Source organism: Balaenoptera musculus, chromosome 4 (genome assembly GCF_009873245.2).
Source record: "Balaenoptera musculus isolate JJ_BM4_2016_0621 chromosome 4, mBalMus1.pri.v3, whole genome shotgun sequence".
NCBI lineage: Eukaryota > Metazoa > Chordata > Mammalia > Artiodactyla > Balaenopteridae > Balaenoptera > Balaenoptera musculus.
In genome coordinates, this window is record NC_045788.1 from 143,982,723 (window position 1) to 143,999,703 (window position 16,981).

Sequence of the window (16,981 nt, forward strand, 5' to 3'; positions counted from 1 at the left end):
CAGCTCGCCACCTCCAGTCCAGCGTCGCCGGCCCAAGAGCACAGCCGGGTGCAGACGAAGGGCGTGCAGGGCCGGGCAGCGGGACCCGCAGGTGCAGGAGGCCCGGCCCCACGGCGCTGTCTGCCTCTCTGCCTGCAGGACAACGAGGTGGCCGCTTTGCAGCCCCCCGTGGTGCAGCTGCACGAGGGCAACCCGTACCCCCGCCGGGAGCCCCCGCCCCCCACAGCGCGGTCCTGGCGGGCTGACGACATCCTGGCCGGCCCCCCGCGCTTGACACACGCCCAGCCCTACCCCAGGGCCCCGCACCCCGGCGCCTACGCGCACCTCCGGCCGGCAACCCCCACGGCCTCACCCGCCCACACTCACCACGACTTCCAGCCGGTGGTGAGTGACCACCCCGGGCAGCGCTGGGGGTGGAGAGTCCGGAGCCCAGAGCAGCCGGGGAGGGTGCTGGGTCTGGGACCCGCCCTCCCCATCCCCTCCCCCCGCCGCTGCCCCGGGGTCCACCCCGCTCGCATCCCAGAGACCCACCGGGGTCGGGGGGCGGGGCGCGGAGACCCGGGCCGTCGGGGCTGACACGCGGCTCCACCCGCAGCTCCACCTGGTGGCGCTCAACAGCCCGCAGTCGGGGGGCCTTCGCGGCATCCGCGGCGCCGACTTCCAGTGCTTCCAGCAGGCGCGCGCGGCGGGGCTGGCGGGCACCTTCCGCGCCTTCCTCTCCTCGCGGCTGCAGGACCTCTACAGCATCGTGCGCCGCGCAGACCGCGCCGCCCTGCCCATCGTCAACCTCAGAGTGCGTGCACGCCCCAACCTGGGCCGGGCCTGGGCGTCGGGTGGGCGCTGGGTGGGTCTCGCCCCTGAGGACCACCGGGCACCCCATGGAGCCCCCACGTGGCCCCCGACCCCTGCCCCCGCCTGCCAGGCGCGCTGGTGCGTCACCAGCTTCCAGAGGTGGCCTGGTCCCCTCACCACTCGGGTGTCAGCCCAGGGCTGGGCGTCCCTGCCCCGGTGCTCTTCACGGGGATGTGTTCCACGGCCCCTTCCGCGAACGGAGCCACGTGCTTTCTGGATGCAGCGAGCGCCGGTGTTCCTCGGGACCAAAGGCGGTGGACTCACTCTGGCCCCGGGTCCAGGGCTGGGGGCGGGTGCCCTGCGTTCCTGGGAGAGGGCGGGAGGCCTGGGGCCAGCCCACCCTTGGGCGGGCGTGGGCGTTGCTGAGACCCCTGGGCCGCTCGGCCCTCTGGCACGAGGTGACCAGAGACGGGGTGACCTCGCTTCCCCCCGCAGGATGAGGTGCTGTCTCCCAGCTGGGAGGCCTTGTTCTCGGGCTCCGAGGGCCAGCTGAAGCCTGGTGCGCGCATCTTCTCTTTCGACGGCAGAGACGTCCTACAGCACCCCGCCTGGTAGGTCCGCTGTGTGGGCGCAGCAGCTCGGGGCCTCTCTGGATCCAAGAGCCCTGAGCAAAGGGGCGGCGCTCCCGGCTCTGAGCCTCCAGGCTGACCCAATCCTGGAACACGCTCGCGGCTTAAAACCCCCCAAATCCAGAAGCACAGGAGGAAGAGTAGAGAGCGTCGTTTGCGGTGTTACCTGAAACACCCTCACCTGGCCTGCTTCCCCGGGGAAGTGCCCCCAACTTCCTGCTGGGGAAGACAGGCTCCAGCCCCCTCTGTCTGTCACATAAACATCACAGCAAATTACTTCTGTAAATTCCTCACCCTGGAGTCTCTGGGTCGGAGAACACGCGTGTCTACCTGACACGCTGGCACAAGTCACTAGCTTGCCCTCAGGTCAGCTTCACGCCCGTCATGCCCCTGCTTGCAGGTGTGAGGCCCTGTTCCCCACCGCTCTGGGGCTCAGGGTCTTGGACGAGCCCGTGTCCCTGCCTTCACCGAGGAGCACCGCCCAGGGCCGTGTGGGAGCCTCGGGCAGGGCTGTGGGCTCCACCGGCCCAGGGGCTGGTCCGAGGCCAGAACCCCAGGCCTGCGCCTCGTTCCCAGCGAGGAGGCCACACCGAGATGGCCCTTACGAAGCATGGGCACTCGAAGCCAGGTCCACCCAGGCCCCGAAGGGTCAACCCTCGAGGTCACCGGGCGCTGCTGGCCAGGCTGTGCCCCCAAAAGCAGCAGCAGGACGGGGTGTGATCTGGGAGGCCGAGCGCCCAGGACGAGGTTGGCCTGACTCCCGGCCACCCGAGTCCCTGCCCTCCCAGCGGCCCCCGCATCCCGCCAAACCTCCGCCTTTGGGAGACGCCCCGTCCTGCCTGGGGTGGCTTCCAGCGTGGGGTGGGGGTGGCCGCCGGTGAGACTGACGGCCGGTGCCTCTTGCAGGCCCCAGAAGAGCTTGTGGCACGGCTCGGACCCCAGTGGGCGCCGGCTGACGGAGAGCTACTGCGAGACGTGGCGGACTGAGGCCAGGGCGGCCACGGGCCAGGCCTCCTCGCTGCTGGCGGGCCGGCTGCTGGAGCAGAAAGCGGCGGGTTGCTACAACGCCTTCATCGTCCTCTGCATTGAGAACAGCTTCATGACCTCCTCCTCCAAGTAGGGCCTCTGCTGCTCCATGGACAGATGGACGCACGGACAGAGGGCCGGAGAAGAGCCAGGCGGCGGGCAGGGGAGCGGACGCGCCCCCGGCCCGGGCAGGGAGCCTCTGCTGGCGCCCAGGGCGGTGACCTGGCTGGGACACTTTCCTGTACGGTTCACGTTTCATGTAATCCTCCAGAAATAAAAAGAAGCCAAAGAGTGTATTTTTTAAAAAGTTTAAGACAGCCTGGTGCCCAGACTCTTCCTCCCTCCCACCTCTCCCCCAGAGCCTCGGTGCCTGTGCTGCCCTCTTGGCCCGAATCAGACCAGGGGGTGGACCTGGCCCGTTTAGGCAAGAGGCCGACTTGGAACCTTCTGCCTGGGGAGGCCTCCCGGGTGCTGAATGGGGCCCCCAACCGCCCGGGCATGTACTGGTGGCTCCGTTTCCTGCCCAGAAAGCCTTGTGGCGCCAACGCCAGGCCTGTCTGCAGGGCAGCCGCGAGGAGGCGCTGGGGCCTCCCTCCTGCCCTCTCTCCAGCTGGCCGGCCCTCTCTTGGGCCACACGCGGTGCCAGGGGAGACCACCTTCTCTCAGCCTCTGGCAGCAACTCCCCTGGCTGCAAGGTTCCAAGCTCAAACCCCCCGCACACCCCCGGGGCTCCTGCTGCTGCTGTGTGCAGCCAGCCCCGCCATGTGGGCCCGTCTGCGCTCCTCTGTCCCACGCTGGCTTCCCGTGTCGCCTGAGGTCCCACCGGCACAGAGCCTGGCCCGGCCCGGAATACTGGGAGAGCTTTGAGGGGTCCATAAACCAGCACCGGGTCCCTGGGCCCAGACCTCACACCGGGCGCTCCTTCCCTGACTCCAATGCCTGACCAGCTCTGCCCAGCAGCATGTCTGGGGACCCAACTGGGCCCAAACCCAGGCTGCCTCAAGTCCTGGGTCAGACCTGCCTCCTGCTGAGCTTGGCACCAAGGCGCCGGGTTCACCTTTGCAGGACACAGAGGCAGAAGCCCTCGGAGGCAAAAGGCCACACGTGCCCCCCGCCAGGACAGAGCCCACAGGCTGCCCAGCCGAGCCCCGGGACGGGCGAGGCTGCATGGAGGGGTTGGGCCGGCCCAGGACAGGACTGGGCCGTGTCCACAGGTGGGCCACGTGTGCTTGGACCCCGCTCACCACTGTCTGTAGCAGCACGTCTCGGGGAAAACCCACGTCACTGCCCTCCTTGTGGGAGGAGTGAAGGGGACATTTTGGGGTGCGCGCGGGCATCTCCAGGGGAGCTGGCGGGGTGGCCCAGAGCCCAGCTGCCCCAGGGTCTGCTGTCCAGGCAGTGTGACTGTAAACCAGAGGGGCTGGTCCTGTGAACCGTGTCTGTGGTTCCCAAACAGGCGCCAAATAAAAATGACCATTTACACTGACACTTGGTTTGCAAGCAGCTTTCACTGTCTTGAGTCCTCGGGAACCTCTGTCCTGGACGGCCCCGCTGGCCAATCCCGCTAAGGGAGCACAGGTGTGCACAGGTATACGCAGATGTATACGGATACACACAGGTGTGCACAGGTATACACAGGTGTGCAGGTGTACACGGATGCACATGAATACACATGGGTTCCCAGAGACATGGTCGTCCTTCAGTACCCGTGGGGGATTGGTTCCAGGACCCCCTCAGATACCAAACCTGCGGATGTTGAGGACCCTTATATAAAATGGTGCAATGCCTGCACATAACCTATGCACAGCCTCCTGTATGCTTTAATTTATCTCAGGTTACTTCTCATACCTAATACAAGAAAAACGCTACATAAATAGTTGTAAATACAATGTAAATTCCATGTAAATAGTGGCTGGCACATGGCCAATTCAAGTTTTGCTTTTTGAAACTTTCTGGAATTTAAAAAAATATATTTTCAATCCACAGTTGGTTGAATCCTCAGATGTGGAATGCACGGATATGAAGGGCCACCATGGGTGTGCGCTGGTGTACATGGATATACACACGTGTGCATATGCACATCTGTGCATGGGTGTACATGGATAAACGCAGAGGCACACATGTGAGTGATATACATGGGTGTGAGATGCACGCAGGGGTACACAGATGTACACGGATGTGAGATACAGATACACATGCATGTCCACGGCTGTCCATGAAGGCCACAGGTGCCTGCACCTTTCTCCTCTCTCAGGGTCTCCCGGGGGGCCAGCAGCCTCACGAGATCTTAAGAGCCGGGTAGGTGCCCCGGCGCCCGTGTCCCCCACCGCTGCGGCAGATGTCTGAGCCCGAGGGGCCGTGCACACTGCCCGGAGCAGGGGCTCAGTGGTGCCCCAGGAGCTCGGGACCAGGGGTGGCAGAGGCCGAGTGGGGAGGCTACAGGGGGAGGCGGGAGACCAGGGCGCCGGTCGCGCTCATGGGGGGCACAGAGCAGAGCGCTGCCTCCTGGGTCAGGAGCCAGAGGCGAGCCCCCTCCACCCGTCAAGCCCCGCCAGCTCCCTGAGCACGGAGCGGGTGCTGCCCCTTCCCAGCAGCGTCCTGGGGTCGGCTGTGGTGTCTTGTGCGGATGCGCCTGGGGACCACCTGCCCTATCTGACCCACACCGACGGCCGTGAGTTAAGCTGCGTGTACAGCCTCTCCTCGACCCTCAGGGTGCCCCGAGACACCCTGCTCACCCAACCCGACCTCGGGGATCCCAGGGGGCAGCCAGCTCCGGCCCCTCCTCCACCAGGCGTCCTGCTCTGAACTCGCAGCAGCGGCCTTTCCCGAAGACCCTGGATGAGGGCCGGAGGCCATGGGAAGGGCCGGGTTCAGCTCAGGACGGGGTTGGGTCCTCGCCTGCTGGGGGGCAGGGCTGGGACCCTCTCTTGACCGGATGGATGCGTGGAGTCAGGGGTCCCCTCACTCGGGCTGTGCGTCTGCTTCACGTGCCTGGGGCCAAGGGGACGGTGTCACGTCTCAGAGGAAGCACGACCGGCTCTCGGGCCCGGCGGCAGTGCCCGGGTAACGTGGGCGAGTCCCCCGGGGGCTTGCGCGTGAGTGGCCCCCATCACCGGGAGAGGGTCAGCATCAACCCAGCTCCGATCGAAGGACAGAGAGGACCTGGGGTGAAGCCCAGAACGGAGGAGCCGGTGCTCCCGGGCTTTCACCTGACGGAACTGCCACCCCCAGCACCCCGCTTCTCCCCCAGAAACAAGCCAGACGAGGGTCCTCATTTTTGTCAGTTTTTTTAAAAAAGGAACAGAGCATCGTTTACAACGAAAGTACCTGGACAACTGCAGATGTCACAGTTCAGCCACAGGCTCCGGAACACGGCCCCCACCCCCAGGGCCCGGGACACCCCGTGGGCACCGGGTCCCCCGGGCTCGCATCTGGGACCACCTTGCCATTTCCCCGGGACAAGGGGGTGAAAGCAGAGAGGTCTGGCGGGCACGTGGACCCCCCACCGGCCACGTGTAGGCAGGGACAGCAAACCAGCCCCCGGTGGCCGGGCAGCTGCCTGGGCGTCCCCGGGAGGCCGCGGGTCATGGCCAGGGCGTGAAGCAGGCCTGAGGGGTGCCCTGCTCGGGGTGAGCCAAGGACCCCTGCGGAGGCTGGAGGCCCCTGAGGCATGGGTCTCGGGGACAGAGCACCGGGGTCCCGTCAGTCACCAGCGCCACAATCTGACGATGTGGACGATGCTGGAAACCCGTCCGCTGACACCCAGATGACAGGCAGCTGCTGGGGACGTGTCAGCTCTGAGGTCAAGGCCCAGGCTCGGCTGCCTCTGGCATCAGGAACCTGGCCGCCCACCGGCCAGGAGAGCAGGCCGGGCAGGGTCAGGCCTTGGCCTCGGGCTGCTCCCCCACGGCCCACACGCCGTCCTCTGGGGCGGGCCCGTCCTGCACAGCCTGCTCCTGCACCGGGCTCATCAGCTCCTGGGCCGGCGGCAGGGGCTGGTGGCGGCCCTGTCGGAAGTGGCGCAGGCCCGACAGCAAGGCCGCAAGGACATAGGCGACAAACAGCACCAGGAAGTACACAAAGTAGATGAGGAACTGGAACAGAGAGGGTGCAGGTGAGGCGGGCGGGGGCACCCCCCCTCACGGCCCTCCTGCTCAGAGGCCAGGGGAGCACGCACGGCAAAGGGGGTGGGCACCCAGGGGTCATGGAGGTGGCAGCAGGGCCCAGCCTTCACCCACCCAGCGGAGCTTCTGCAAACCCAGCACTTCTGCGCCTCCGCCATCTGCCCCGTAGCACTTTGATCACCTCATCTGACAGCAAATGCACACTTGGCTCTGGGGCCAAGTCCTCACGGAGGACACCTGTGCGGGCGGAGGCTGGTGGAGAACAGGCCACCCAGGTCTCCCGGCCCCCGCAGCCCCCATGGCCCCAGGGCAGGGCAGCCCTGCACCCCAGGACCAGTGAAGCTGCAGAGCAGTGACACACAGGGAGGAGCGCCCAGCACACGGGAAACTCCCCCCGATTCTCAGACCGCAGGGGGCAGGGGGTCCAGGGTGGTCTCCTTCGTGTGTGGGCCAGACGAGCGTGAGTTCCACCCACGGCCCCGGAGCTCAGCTGCCCCAGGTGGTCTCCCCGAGAACCCCTCAGCACTGCATGCTCAGCCCTTCTAGGAAAGCTCATTTTCAGAAGCAAAACCAGGAAATGAAACGTCGGGGACTTGGCTTCCGGGAAGATGGAGCTGGCGTGACTTGCCTGTTCCTCGCAAGTACGATTAAAACCCTGGACACTGCACAGACAACACACAGAAGGTGACTCTGAAAAGTGGATGGGGGCAGACTAGCTGGGACCTTGGAATCCAAGGAGCCCCACGGCAATGTGTTCCCTGGGCTTTTTTTCTTTCTGCTGCAAGTATTTTTAAAGGAACCAAAGAAGCCCACAAACAAGAAACGCCAGGAAACACAGAAGAAAACACTCAACAAAAGCTGCTCCGACCAAAGGATCAGGAGAGGGACCACCACCCCACCCAGCAGGACAGGACACTGATGAATGGAAACCACTCTCCTCCAGCCAGACCCCACCCTCGTGACCCAGGCTGTAAAACCTCCCACCCCTGTCGGGTGGGGTTGGTCAGGGCCCAGTGGGGAGCTGGAATGTTCACCCCCACAGGGACCACATGGAAAGGCTGGATTTTCACTCCCACCAGGTGGTGCCCCCCCTCCCTGAAGAGTCAGGACTTTTACCCCACCCAGCAGCAGTGAGAATGCCCCTCCCCCACCAGTGTCACTGGAGGCCACGTGGGGAGCAGTAATGAGGCACCCGTGGCCCTCCTGACCACTGCAGGCCATGTGGGGAGCTGGCACTCCCTTCCTTGCCCAGCAGTAAGGAGAAGCCCCACCCCACCCCTCAGTGTGAGGAGGGCTGAGTGGGGAGCCTAGAATTCCACCCCACCTGGCTATAATGAGGTGCATGCCCCTAGTCCTCTGCTAGGCTGGTGTCAGGAGAAGCTAGCTAAAACAGAAGGATTAAATAAGAGCCAGAGTCTCATAACATAATAGCCAAAATGTACAGGCTTCATTAAAAAAAAAATCACTCAGCATACGTAGAACCACAAAGATCTCTGAATGAATGAAATACAATCAACAGACACCCACACCAAGATGACAGAGGTGTTAAAGTTATCCGAGAAGGATTTTAAAGTAGCCATCATAAAAATGCTTCAACAAGCAATAACAAACATGCTTGAGACAAATGAAAAAAGTCTCAAAAAGAAACAGAAGATATAAAGAAGAAAAGTTACAATTGAAAAATATAATAACCAAAATAAATACTCAGCAAATGGTCTCAACAACAGAATGGAGGGCACAGAGAAAAGAATCAGTGAACTGGAAGATGGAACAATAGAAATCACCAAATCTGAACAACAAAGAGAAAACAGATGGGGAAAAAAGCAGAGCCTCATTCTCCAGGGGACAAAATGTAACACTGTGTCATGGGTGTAAAATAAGAAGAAAGAAAAAGAATGGGGCTGAAAAAGTACTTGAGGAAATAATGACTGGGAAAACTTCCCAAGTCTGGCAAGGGACATAAACCTATAGATTCAAGAAGCTGAGAGAACCCCAAACAAGACAACACCCCCCAAATCAGACCAACACACACCATATTCAAATTTTTGAAAGCTAAAGACAAAGAAAAAGGAAATATCTTGAAAGCAGCCAGAAAAAAAATGACACCTTAAGGGAAAAATAATTAGAACGACAGTGGATTTTTCATCAGAAACCAGGAAGGCCACAAGGAAATGACAAATTTTTCTCATACTTGAAAAATTCAGGAATGAAAAATAAATCAAGACATTCTCAGATAAAGAAAAACTAAAAGAACAATTTGTCACCGGCAGACCTGCCTTAGAAGAATGCTTAAAGGAGGTTCTCTAAACAGAAAGTAAATGATAAGAAACCTGGAACATCAGGAAGGAGAAAGAACACAGTGATCCAAATTGTGGGTAAATAGACTTTCCTTCTCTTCAGTTTCCTAAATGTTTGACAGCTGGAGCAAAACTTAATATCCTATCTTAGGTGGCTCTAATGGTATATAGAAAAAATAAGTAAGACACTTGTACTTAAACAGTAGAGAGAAAGGTGACCTAAAGGAGGTGAGATTTCAATACTTCACTACAACTGGCCATTTAATACACAAAGCAACCATCAAAAAAGTCACCATGAAAGATACACTCAAAAATACAACAGATAAACCAAAATGAAATTCTGAAGAATCTGTAAATAATCTATGAGAAGGCACAAAAAAAGAAAACAGAAACAAAAGGCAGAGAGAATAAAAAGAAAACAAAAAATGAAATGGCAGACATAAGGACTAATACATCAACAATTACACTAAATATAAATGGTCTAAATAAACCAATTAAAGACAGATATTGGCAGAGTGGATTAAAAAAACATGACAACCATATGCTATCTACAAGAAACTCAGGTATAACAATATAGTCAAGTTAAAAGTAAAAGGATGGAAGATAGTATGTTATGTAAACATTAACCAAAGGAAAGCAGAATGGCTATATTAATATCAGGTAAAGTAGACTTCAGAGAAAAGAAAACGACCACAGGCAGAGAAGAACATTATATAATGATAAAAGGCTCGATCCACCAAGGCATCCAGTGTATGTGTATGCAACAGAGAGCTGCAAAAACGTGAAGCAAAAACACGACAGAATTGCAAGGAGAAATAGACAAAGTCACAATTATAAATGGAAACCTCAACACCCCTTCTCAACAACAGGCCAGACAAAAAAATCCATAAGGATAGAGAAGAAAGCAATACCACCATCGACTATAGGACCTAATTGATATTTATGGAACACTCCACCCCAAAACAGCAGAATTCACATTCTTTTCAAGTGTACATGAAGCTTATAACAAGATAGATCATGTCCTGGCCCCTAAAACAAACCTCAACAAATTATAAGAATTGAAATAATACAGATTGTGTTCTCTGATCACAATAGAACATAATCAAAATAGAAATCAATAACAGAAAGATAACAGGAAAATATCAAAACACTTGGAAAATAAACAACACATTTTGAAATAATCATAGGTCAACTAGAAAGTATGAAAGGAGATAGAAATACATAGAAATGAATGAAAAAGAAAATACAACATATCAAAATCTGTGGGGTGTAGCTAAAGCAGGCTGAGAAGGAAATGTATAGCAATAAATGGAAATATTAGAAAAGAAAATTCTCATATGATTTATCTAAGCTCCCATCTAAAGAACCTAGAAAAAGATGAGCAAAATAAATCCAAAGCAAGTAGAAAGAAGGAAATAATAAGGATAAAAGTTCTAGCAAGTAACAGTAAGGCAAGAAAAATAAATAAAAAGCATTAAAAAAAAAGACCTCCCAGAACTAATAAGTGACCTCAGCAAGACTATACAAGGTTAACTCACAAATATCAGTGTATTTCTTATACAGGCAGACCTCAGAGATATTGTTCAGTTCCGAACCACCGCAATAAAGTAAATATTGCAATAAAGCAAGTCACACAAATTTTTTGGTTTCCCAGTGCATATAATAATTATGTTTATGCTATACTATAGTCTATTAAGTGTGCAATAGCATTATGTCTAAAAAAAACAATGTGCATACCTTAATAAAAATACTTTATTGCTAAAAAATGCTAACTATCATCTGACGATGCAGGGTTGCCACAAACCTTCAACTTGTAAAAAAGTCCATATCTGTGAAGCACAATAAAGTGAAGTACAATAAAATGAGGTCTGCCTGTACTAGCAGTGGACACCTGGACACTGTTATGAACTGAACTGTATCCCTCCAAAATTCATTTGTTGAAGCCCTAAGCCCCAGTGTGACTGTATTTAGAGATGGGGCCTTTCAGGAATGATTAAGGTTAAATGAGGTCATGAGGGTGGGACACTAATCCAGTAGGACTCCTTATAAGAGAGAGACACCAGGAGTGCACACCCACCGAGGAAAGATCACATGAGGACACAAGGAGAAGACAGCTGTCTGCATGCTGAGGAGAGAGGCCTCAGGAGAAACCAAACCTGCTGACACCTTGATCTCAGACTTCCAGCCTCCAGACTGTTAGAGAATAAATTTCTGCTGCATAAACTACCCAGTCTGTGATATTTTGTTATGGCAGCCCTAGAAGATTAATGCAGACACCAAAATTATAAATACAGTATCATTTACAATTGCTCAAAAAAACACTGAACTTCTTAGGAATAAATCTAACAAAACATGCACAGCACTACAGTACTTGCATGTTGAAAACTACAAAATGCTGAAAGAAATCAAAGTTCTAAATAAATGGAGAGACATACCATGTTCACAGGTTGGAAGATTCAACATAATAAAAGATGTCAATTCTCCCAATATTGATAAACAGGCTTAATGCAATTCCTAGCAAAAGCCCAGCAAAAATTTTTGTAGATATACACACGATTACTCTAAAATTTATAGGGAAAGGCAAAGAAACTATAATAGCTAAAATAATTTTTTTTTAAATTTCAAAGTTGGAGGAATCAGTGTACCAAATTTCAAAAACGTACCACCTAGCTACACAAGCAGGATAGCGTGGTGATGGAGGGAGGGTAGGCACATCGCTCAATGGAACAGACAGCCCAGAAACAGACTCACGCAAGTGGTGGAAAGCAATTCAGTCTTTTCAACAAATGGTGCTAGAGCAACCAGACATCCACAGACAAAGGAATGAAATGTTGTAAGCTTCACACCTTACACAAAAAATTAACTCAAAACAGGTCACAGACTTAGATGTTGGGGAAAATCTTTGGGACCCAGGGCCAAAGAGTTATTATATGTGACACCAAAACTAAGATCCACAAAAGGACAAATGAATAAGTCAGACCTCATCAAAGTTAAAAACTTATGTTGCAAACAACCCTATTAGGAAGATGAGATGGTGAGCTACGAGCAGGGAGAAGACTTTGCAAAGCACACATCCAACAAAGGACTACTGCCTAGAATAAATAGACATTCTCAAAACTCAAGTGAAAAAACAAAGGAGCCAATTAGGAAATGGGCAGAAAAGTGAAGGAACACTTCACCGAAGAGGATGTACGGACGGCAGCTGCACGTGGGGAGAAGAGCATCACAGCCACCAGGGAAAAGCAAGTGAAAACCCCAGGGGTCATCAGCGCTCCACACCGTTCGGAATGGCCGAACAGAAATGGTGACCCCCGAAAGCTGATGAGAATGCGGAGAAGCCGGGTCCCTCAGGCATGGCCAGTGGGAACGTAACATGGTGCAGCGACCGCGGAAAACAGCCTGGCAGCCATCACGTGACCCAACAACCGTACTTCAGGGCATTTATCCAGAGAGATGGAAATCTGGGTTCACACAAAAAGCTATAAACAAATGTTTGGAGCAGCCCCCAACTGGATAAAGCCAGGGCTCTTGGCGGAGAGTGGGTAAATGGGCCGTGGTCCAGCCACCGCGGAGCCCCATGCAGCAAAGGACCGGAGCAAAGTAGCCACGCATCTCCAGGACTTGGGCTGAGTGGGGAAGGCAATCCCGACTCACAGCTGCAGGGTCCCACTCTCGCGATGACAACGCTATAGAAATGGGGGACAGACCGTGGTGGCCAGGGGTCGGGGAGGAGGCAGGGTGGGGGCCCGGTGTGGCCGCGGGGGGCAGGGAGGGATGCGCCCGTCTCGACTGTGTGTGGTCCGCACCCCGAGAGTGCCCGCACCGCAGACCTGCAGGACGTGACCGGTGGGGAGGCTGGGCCCGCACCAGGTACGTGGGTCTTTGCATCACCTGTTACCCCACAGGTGAGTGTGTGGTGCCCCAGAAGTAGAGTTCAACTTAAAAGACAAGCCAGCCCAGGCCAGCTCCCTGCATGCTCCCTGCTGGCTCTCCCCACCGGCTCCGCCCCACTCTCCCCACTGGCTCCGCCCCACTCTCCCCACCGGCTCCGCCCCACTCTCCCCACCGGCTCCGCCCCACTCTCCCCACCGGCTCCGCCCCACTCTCACCACCGGCTCCGCCCCACTCTCACCACAGGCTCCGCCCCACTCTCACCACTGGCTCCGCCCCACTCTCCCCACCGGCTCCGCCCCACTCTCACCACCCAGGACGGAGGGAAAGGGCACCCGGAGCACCGCACTCGGGAAAGGTGAGTAGGATGAGCTGGGGTGACTTTCCTTCTGGACGCCACCAGGATTTCTAACTACGAACAAACCTCTAGCGTTACCTTTTAACCAGGAAATTAACCCAGCAGGAAAAAAATCAATATATTGCTGTCAGCTTGACCCAACGTGGCCAGAAGCTGTCACGTGGAAGGGGCTGGGGCCAGGTCAGGCGAGGAAGGCCCAGCCCCTGGGCCCCTCGGAAGCCCCGCTGCCCAGAGCCGGGACACCCAGGGCTCCAGGGAGGGAGAGGCTCCCCCAGGCGCTGGGGCCCCTCCCAGGCCAGCTGGACGGCCGCCAGGCAAGGCCCCATGCAAAGGCCAGGGGACAACATGCTCCCCTGCGGAGGCCACCGCTCTGGGGGAGAGGCCTCCCCTGGAGGGTCCCCAGTGAAGGAGGCCCCAGCCCGCCACCTCTGGACGACAGGCCTTGTGCTCTCCAGACAACCCCTCCCGCCCGCCCCGTAGGTGCAGCTGCACGTGCACCTGTGGACCTGAGTCCAGCCTGGCCACCCTGCTAAGCCACAGTCCCCAGTGTTCAGCCTGGGGCGGATGGGGCAGTGTCCCTGGAGGGCCCCACTAGTGACCAAGGGCCAAGACCTGCCTGCCCATGTGGACACGAAGGGCCAGAGGCTCTGATGTCCTTCACCCAAATGGATTTCCAAACCCCATCCAAAAAGCCAGTTTCTGAACAAGAGGGTCTCTCGTGCCCGAACTTTCTTCCTGGCCAGCTTTGGGATCACCAGGGCACCTCGGACAGAGGGCTGGGACTTCTCCCCGGAGCCGACCAAGCCCCAGGGAGGTCTGGGCTCCCAGCAGATGGAGGCTGCGTCCCACAGGCAGAGGGCGGGGCAGGGTCCCCGGGGAGCCGGGTGACAATCCCTCCCACGGGACCATCCTCTGGCTAATTCCCGCTCACTCAAGAGTGGTCCCGCCCTGGGTGAGGCCACCGGGAGTCACATGCCCGAGCGGCCCCCAGTCTCACAGCAAACAGGAATTCTCAAGTTCTTCTTGGAAGACCGAGGACCCGCCTAGGACTGGATGGAGGGAGGGGACGGGAAAGGGGCCAGCACGCGCCAACGTCAACCCCACGAGCTCCACTCTCCGCTGCCCTCCACAGAGGAGACAGACAGCTGTCACGTGAGCCAGGACCCATCACAGGCAGGGACCTGAACGAGGGCACAGGGAATGCTCGGCCACGCCTCTGTCCCTCCTGGGACCTCAGCCAGTGCAGGGGGCGCCCAGGGCCGGTGCGAGCGCCTCCAGAGCGACCTGCACCCAGAATGGCCCTGGAGGCCCCAGAGGTCTCACCACACTCGACCGCGCATGCCCACCGCACTGCCCAGACGCGGGCGGCATTTACAGCCCCCAACTCAGCCCTGGCAGGGAGCCGCACGGGCTGGATGGTGGCCCCCTGCCACCTGGCCCTCTGACCCTTCCCTCCCTGCTCCCGCTCAGTCCAGAGGGTCTGGATGGAGACGCCCCACCCTCAGCGGGTCTGTGGTCTGGGTCCCGGGAAAGGCAACGCCACTGGCTGGGTGGCCACCAGGAGGCCTGGCCAGGACACGCCCCAGAGCCTTCCCTCCTCAAGGAAGTGAGCCCAAAACGGGGGCTCACCTGAGAGCGGACTGGGAGGCCCAGGCCCCGCTTGTCGGAGACAACGAGGGTGATGATGGTCTTGAGAACAGTGGCGAGGAACGTGTTGACTCCGAAGACAAGGGCGCGGAGCTCTTGAGAAAGAGAAGACGCGATCTGAAAACTTAACGGGGAAGCAGCGGACTCAGACTCAGCTGGGGGCGAGATGCAGCACAGGCGCAGAGGGCCCAGGGGCGGGGCAGCGCTCCTGGGCCACCAGGAACAGCCGCAGGGGACAGGCGAGACCCGCCCAGTGCCCAGGCTGCCCACCGCTCCGGGGCTGCGTCCTGAGCCGGCAAATCCTCCCGCAACGACTCACAAAGCGAGTGCAAAACCAGGTGCAGAAGGCAACCTCGGGAGATGCTTAAAGTCTCCTGGTAACTCCAGTACAGAGTAAGTCATAATCACTACAGGGTTCCCAGAAAATCAGCCTCATGAGAGCAGGGCATTAACAGACAGGGCACTGCACGGAGAGGGCACGAGGAAAAGTCCGGAATTAAAGTCCTTTGTCGTTAAACGATTCAGTAAATTATAGAAAGAACCGTAAAACAAATAAAGAAGGCAGGAGGAATTAGTACGCTCAGAGCCTGCAGTGCTCTGCAAAGAAATTAACATTTGAATGTACTTCCAATTAAAAGCCCCAAAGTGCCTTTAAAAAAAAAAAAGAAAAAACTGAACAAGAAGTGTCCTAAAGTTCTGAAGAATAAATGAACAAAAATACCCAAGAAGCCTCTAAAAAGAATGACCGAGGAGCTTCTGCTGGGGGGCTCAGGGGGAGGGGACAGTACACGAAGTGCCAGGATGAGCAGTCATGTGACAAACGGCGCACTAACTGAGACAGGAGGTGGATCAAAGGTCCCTGACGACAGATTAAGTCCTGGGAAGCGGGAGCTGGGCCAGGTCCCGCCGGCACAGGCAGAACGCCACACCACACACACAACTGACTCAGCTAGTGCTGCACGAACACCGAGAGTTGGATTAAAGAAAACGGCAACACATAATAAAAGGCTCCTATCACATGTGGTAGATGTAAGCACACTGCAGATAATCAGGAAAAAAGAAATCCTAGCAGAAAAAGAAGCCACAGGTATAAACTGGGCAGGACGCCAGGGAAAGGCAAGTGGCCCGCGGGCCGCCCTCCACCACCCGCAGGGGCTGTGTGCCTGCCTGGACAGCGCCTGCAACATCTCTGACACCCCCTTCCAAAGCGCGTGTCCCCTGACCTGGCGGTTCCCTTCCAGGACCCACCTGAGGCCATTATCAGAATTTGGGAAGAAAAATGTAGGTGAGAGGGTGTGGCTCCCATGTCGTCTGTCACAGGAAGATACCGGAGACAGGGGCCTTATCACCAGGAGGACCGAGGACAATGCCCTCTGACATGGAGCCACAAGGTTACGAGGGGCAGGGGTGCAGAGTGACCCCGGCTCGCTCCAGGCAGCCCAACACCCATGTCAGCCACGGGGGCTGGGGTCTGAGGGGGTCTGCTGTCTCCTTCACGCCTTTCTGCCTCACATTTGAGCTTTTCTGCATTGTATCAGATCTTTTTGCCACGAACACCTATGGCTTTTACAATTAACAAGAACACGCGAGACACTAAGTGGTCCTGGGAGAAGTGAGGGAAAGACACCCACGGCTCTGGCGCCCGTTCCGAAACGCTGACAGTGACGGGACAGGTGGGACGTTTACAGGCTGAGCGTCAGGAGGGGAGGACACAGTGTCCAGTCTGCGTGGAAGTCCAGGCCACAGCCATGGCCACGGGGGCAGGGGGGCATTAGGAGCAGAAATCAAGAGAGCAGGGCCAGGGTAGTTGGGGTGTCTGGGCAGCACTGGCCCTGAGGGGGAGGAAAGGAAGGACGCAGCCCAGGGCAGGCGAGGGACGCTGGGTGCCGGGCGCTCCTGTGAGACGGCTCAGGGGAATCAGGCCACTACACTGCGGGGCAACGGCTGCAGAGGGTCAGGAGTCCGAGGACACGCTCTGAGCTCAACACCAGGCAGGGACAGATCTCGCTGGGCATGACCGGAGCGGACAGTCCAAGTGGGGAGGGAGGTGCCCCCAGGGAGACGGGGCTCGGAGGGGAGCTAGGGCCACACAGCTGGGGACAATGACAGGCCACCTGCCAGGTGCAGGAGGTGTAAGCGTGTGTCCTGAGCACGTGTGCTGTGTGTAGCAGGAGGGCATGTTATGGTGTGAACACATATGGTGTGAGCATGTGTCTG

General features: G+C 56.9%; 2 protein-coding genes across 24 annotated transcripts in view; one reads left to right on the forward strand and one right to left on the reverse strand.

The window, feature by feature from the left end:
- The window catches only part of COL18A1 (collagen type XVIII alpha 1 chain), a 48,205-nt gene extending 45,445 nt beyond the window's left edge, over positions 1–2,760 (forward strand). For all 7 annotated transcript variants that reach the window (XM_036850032.1, XM_036850036.1, XM_036850034.1 and 4 more), the window contains 4 exons: positions 139–384; positions 596–793; positions 1,288–1,403; positions 2,328–2,760. In XM_036850032.1, coding sequence (XP_036705927.1) covers positions 139–384; positions 596–793; positions 1,288–1,403; positions 2,328–2,541 — 774 coding nt within the window. In that variant the 3' untranslated portion in view covers positions 2,542–2,760. The remainder of the gene's footprint in view (positions 1–138; positions 385–595; positions 794–1,287; positions 1,404–2,327) is intronic.
- Positions 1–16,981, reverse strand: part of SLC19A1 (solute carrier family 19 member 1) — a 49,368-nt gene that overhangs the window by 20,949 nt on the left and 11,438 nt on the right. For 10 of the 17 annotated variants that reach the window (XM_036850044.1, XM_036850047.1, XM_036850043.1 and 7 more), the window contains 2 exons: positions 14,747–14,888; positions 5,719–6,541 (listed from right to left, as the gene is read on the reverse strand). The exons of 4 other annotated variants lie outside the window; for them this stretch is intronic. In XM_036850044.1, the coding sequence (XP_036705939.1) occupies positions 6,326–6,541; positions 14,747–14,888 (358 nt within the window). In that variant the 3' untranslated portion in view covers positions 5,719–6,325. 3 more of the 17 variants (XM_036850051.1, XM_036850052.1, XM_036850053.1) reach the window with 3 other exon arrangements.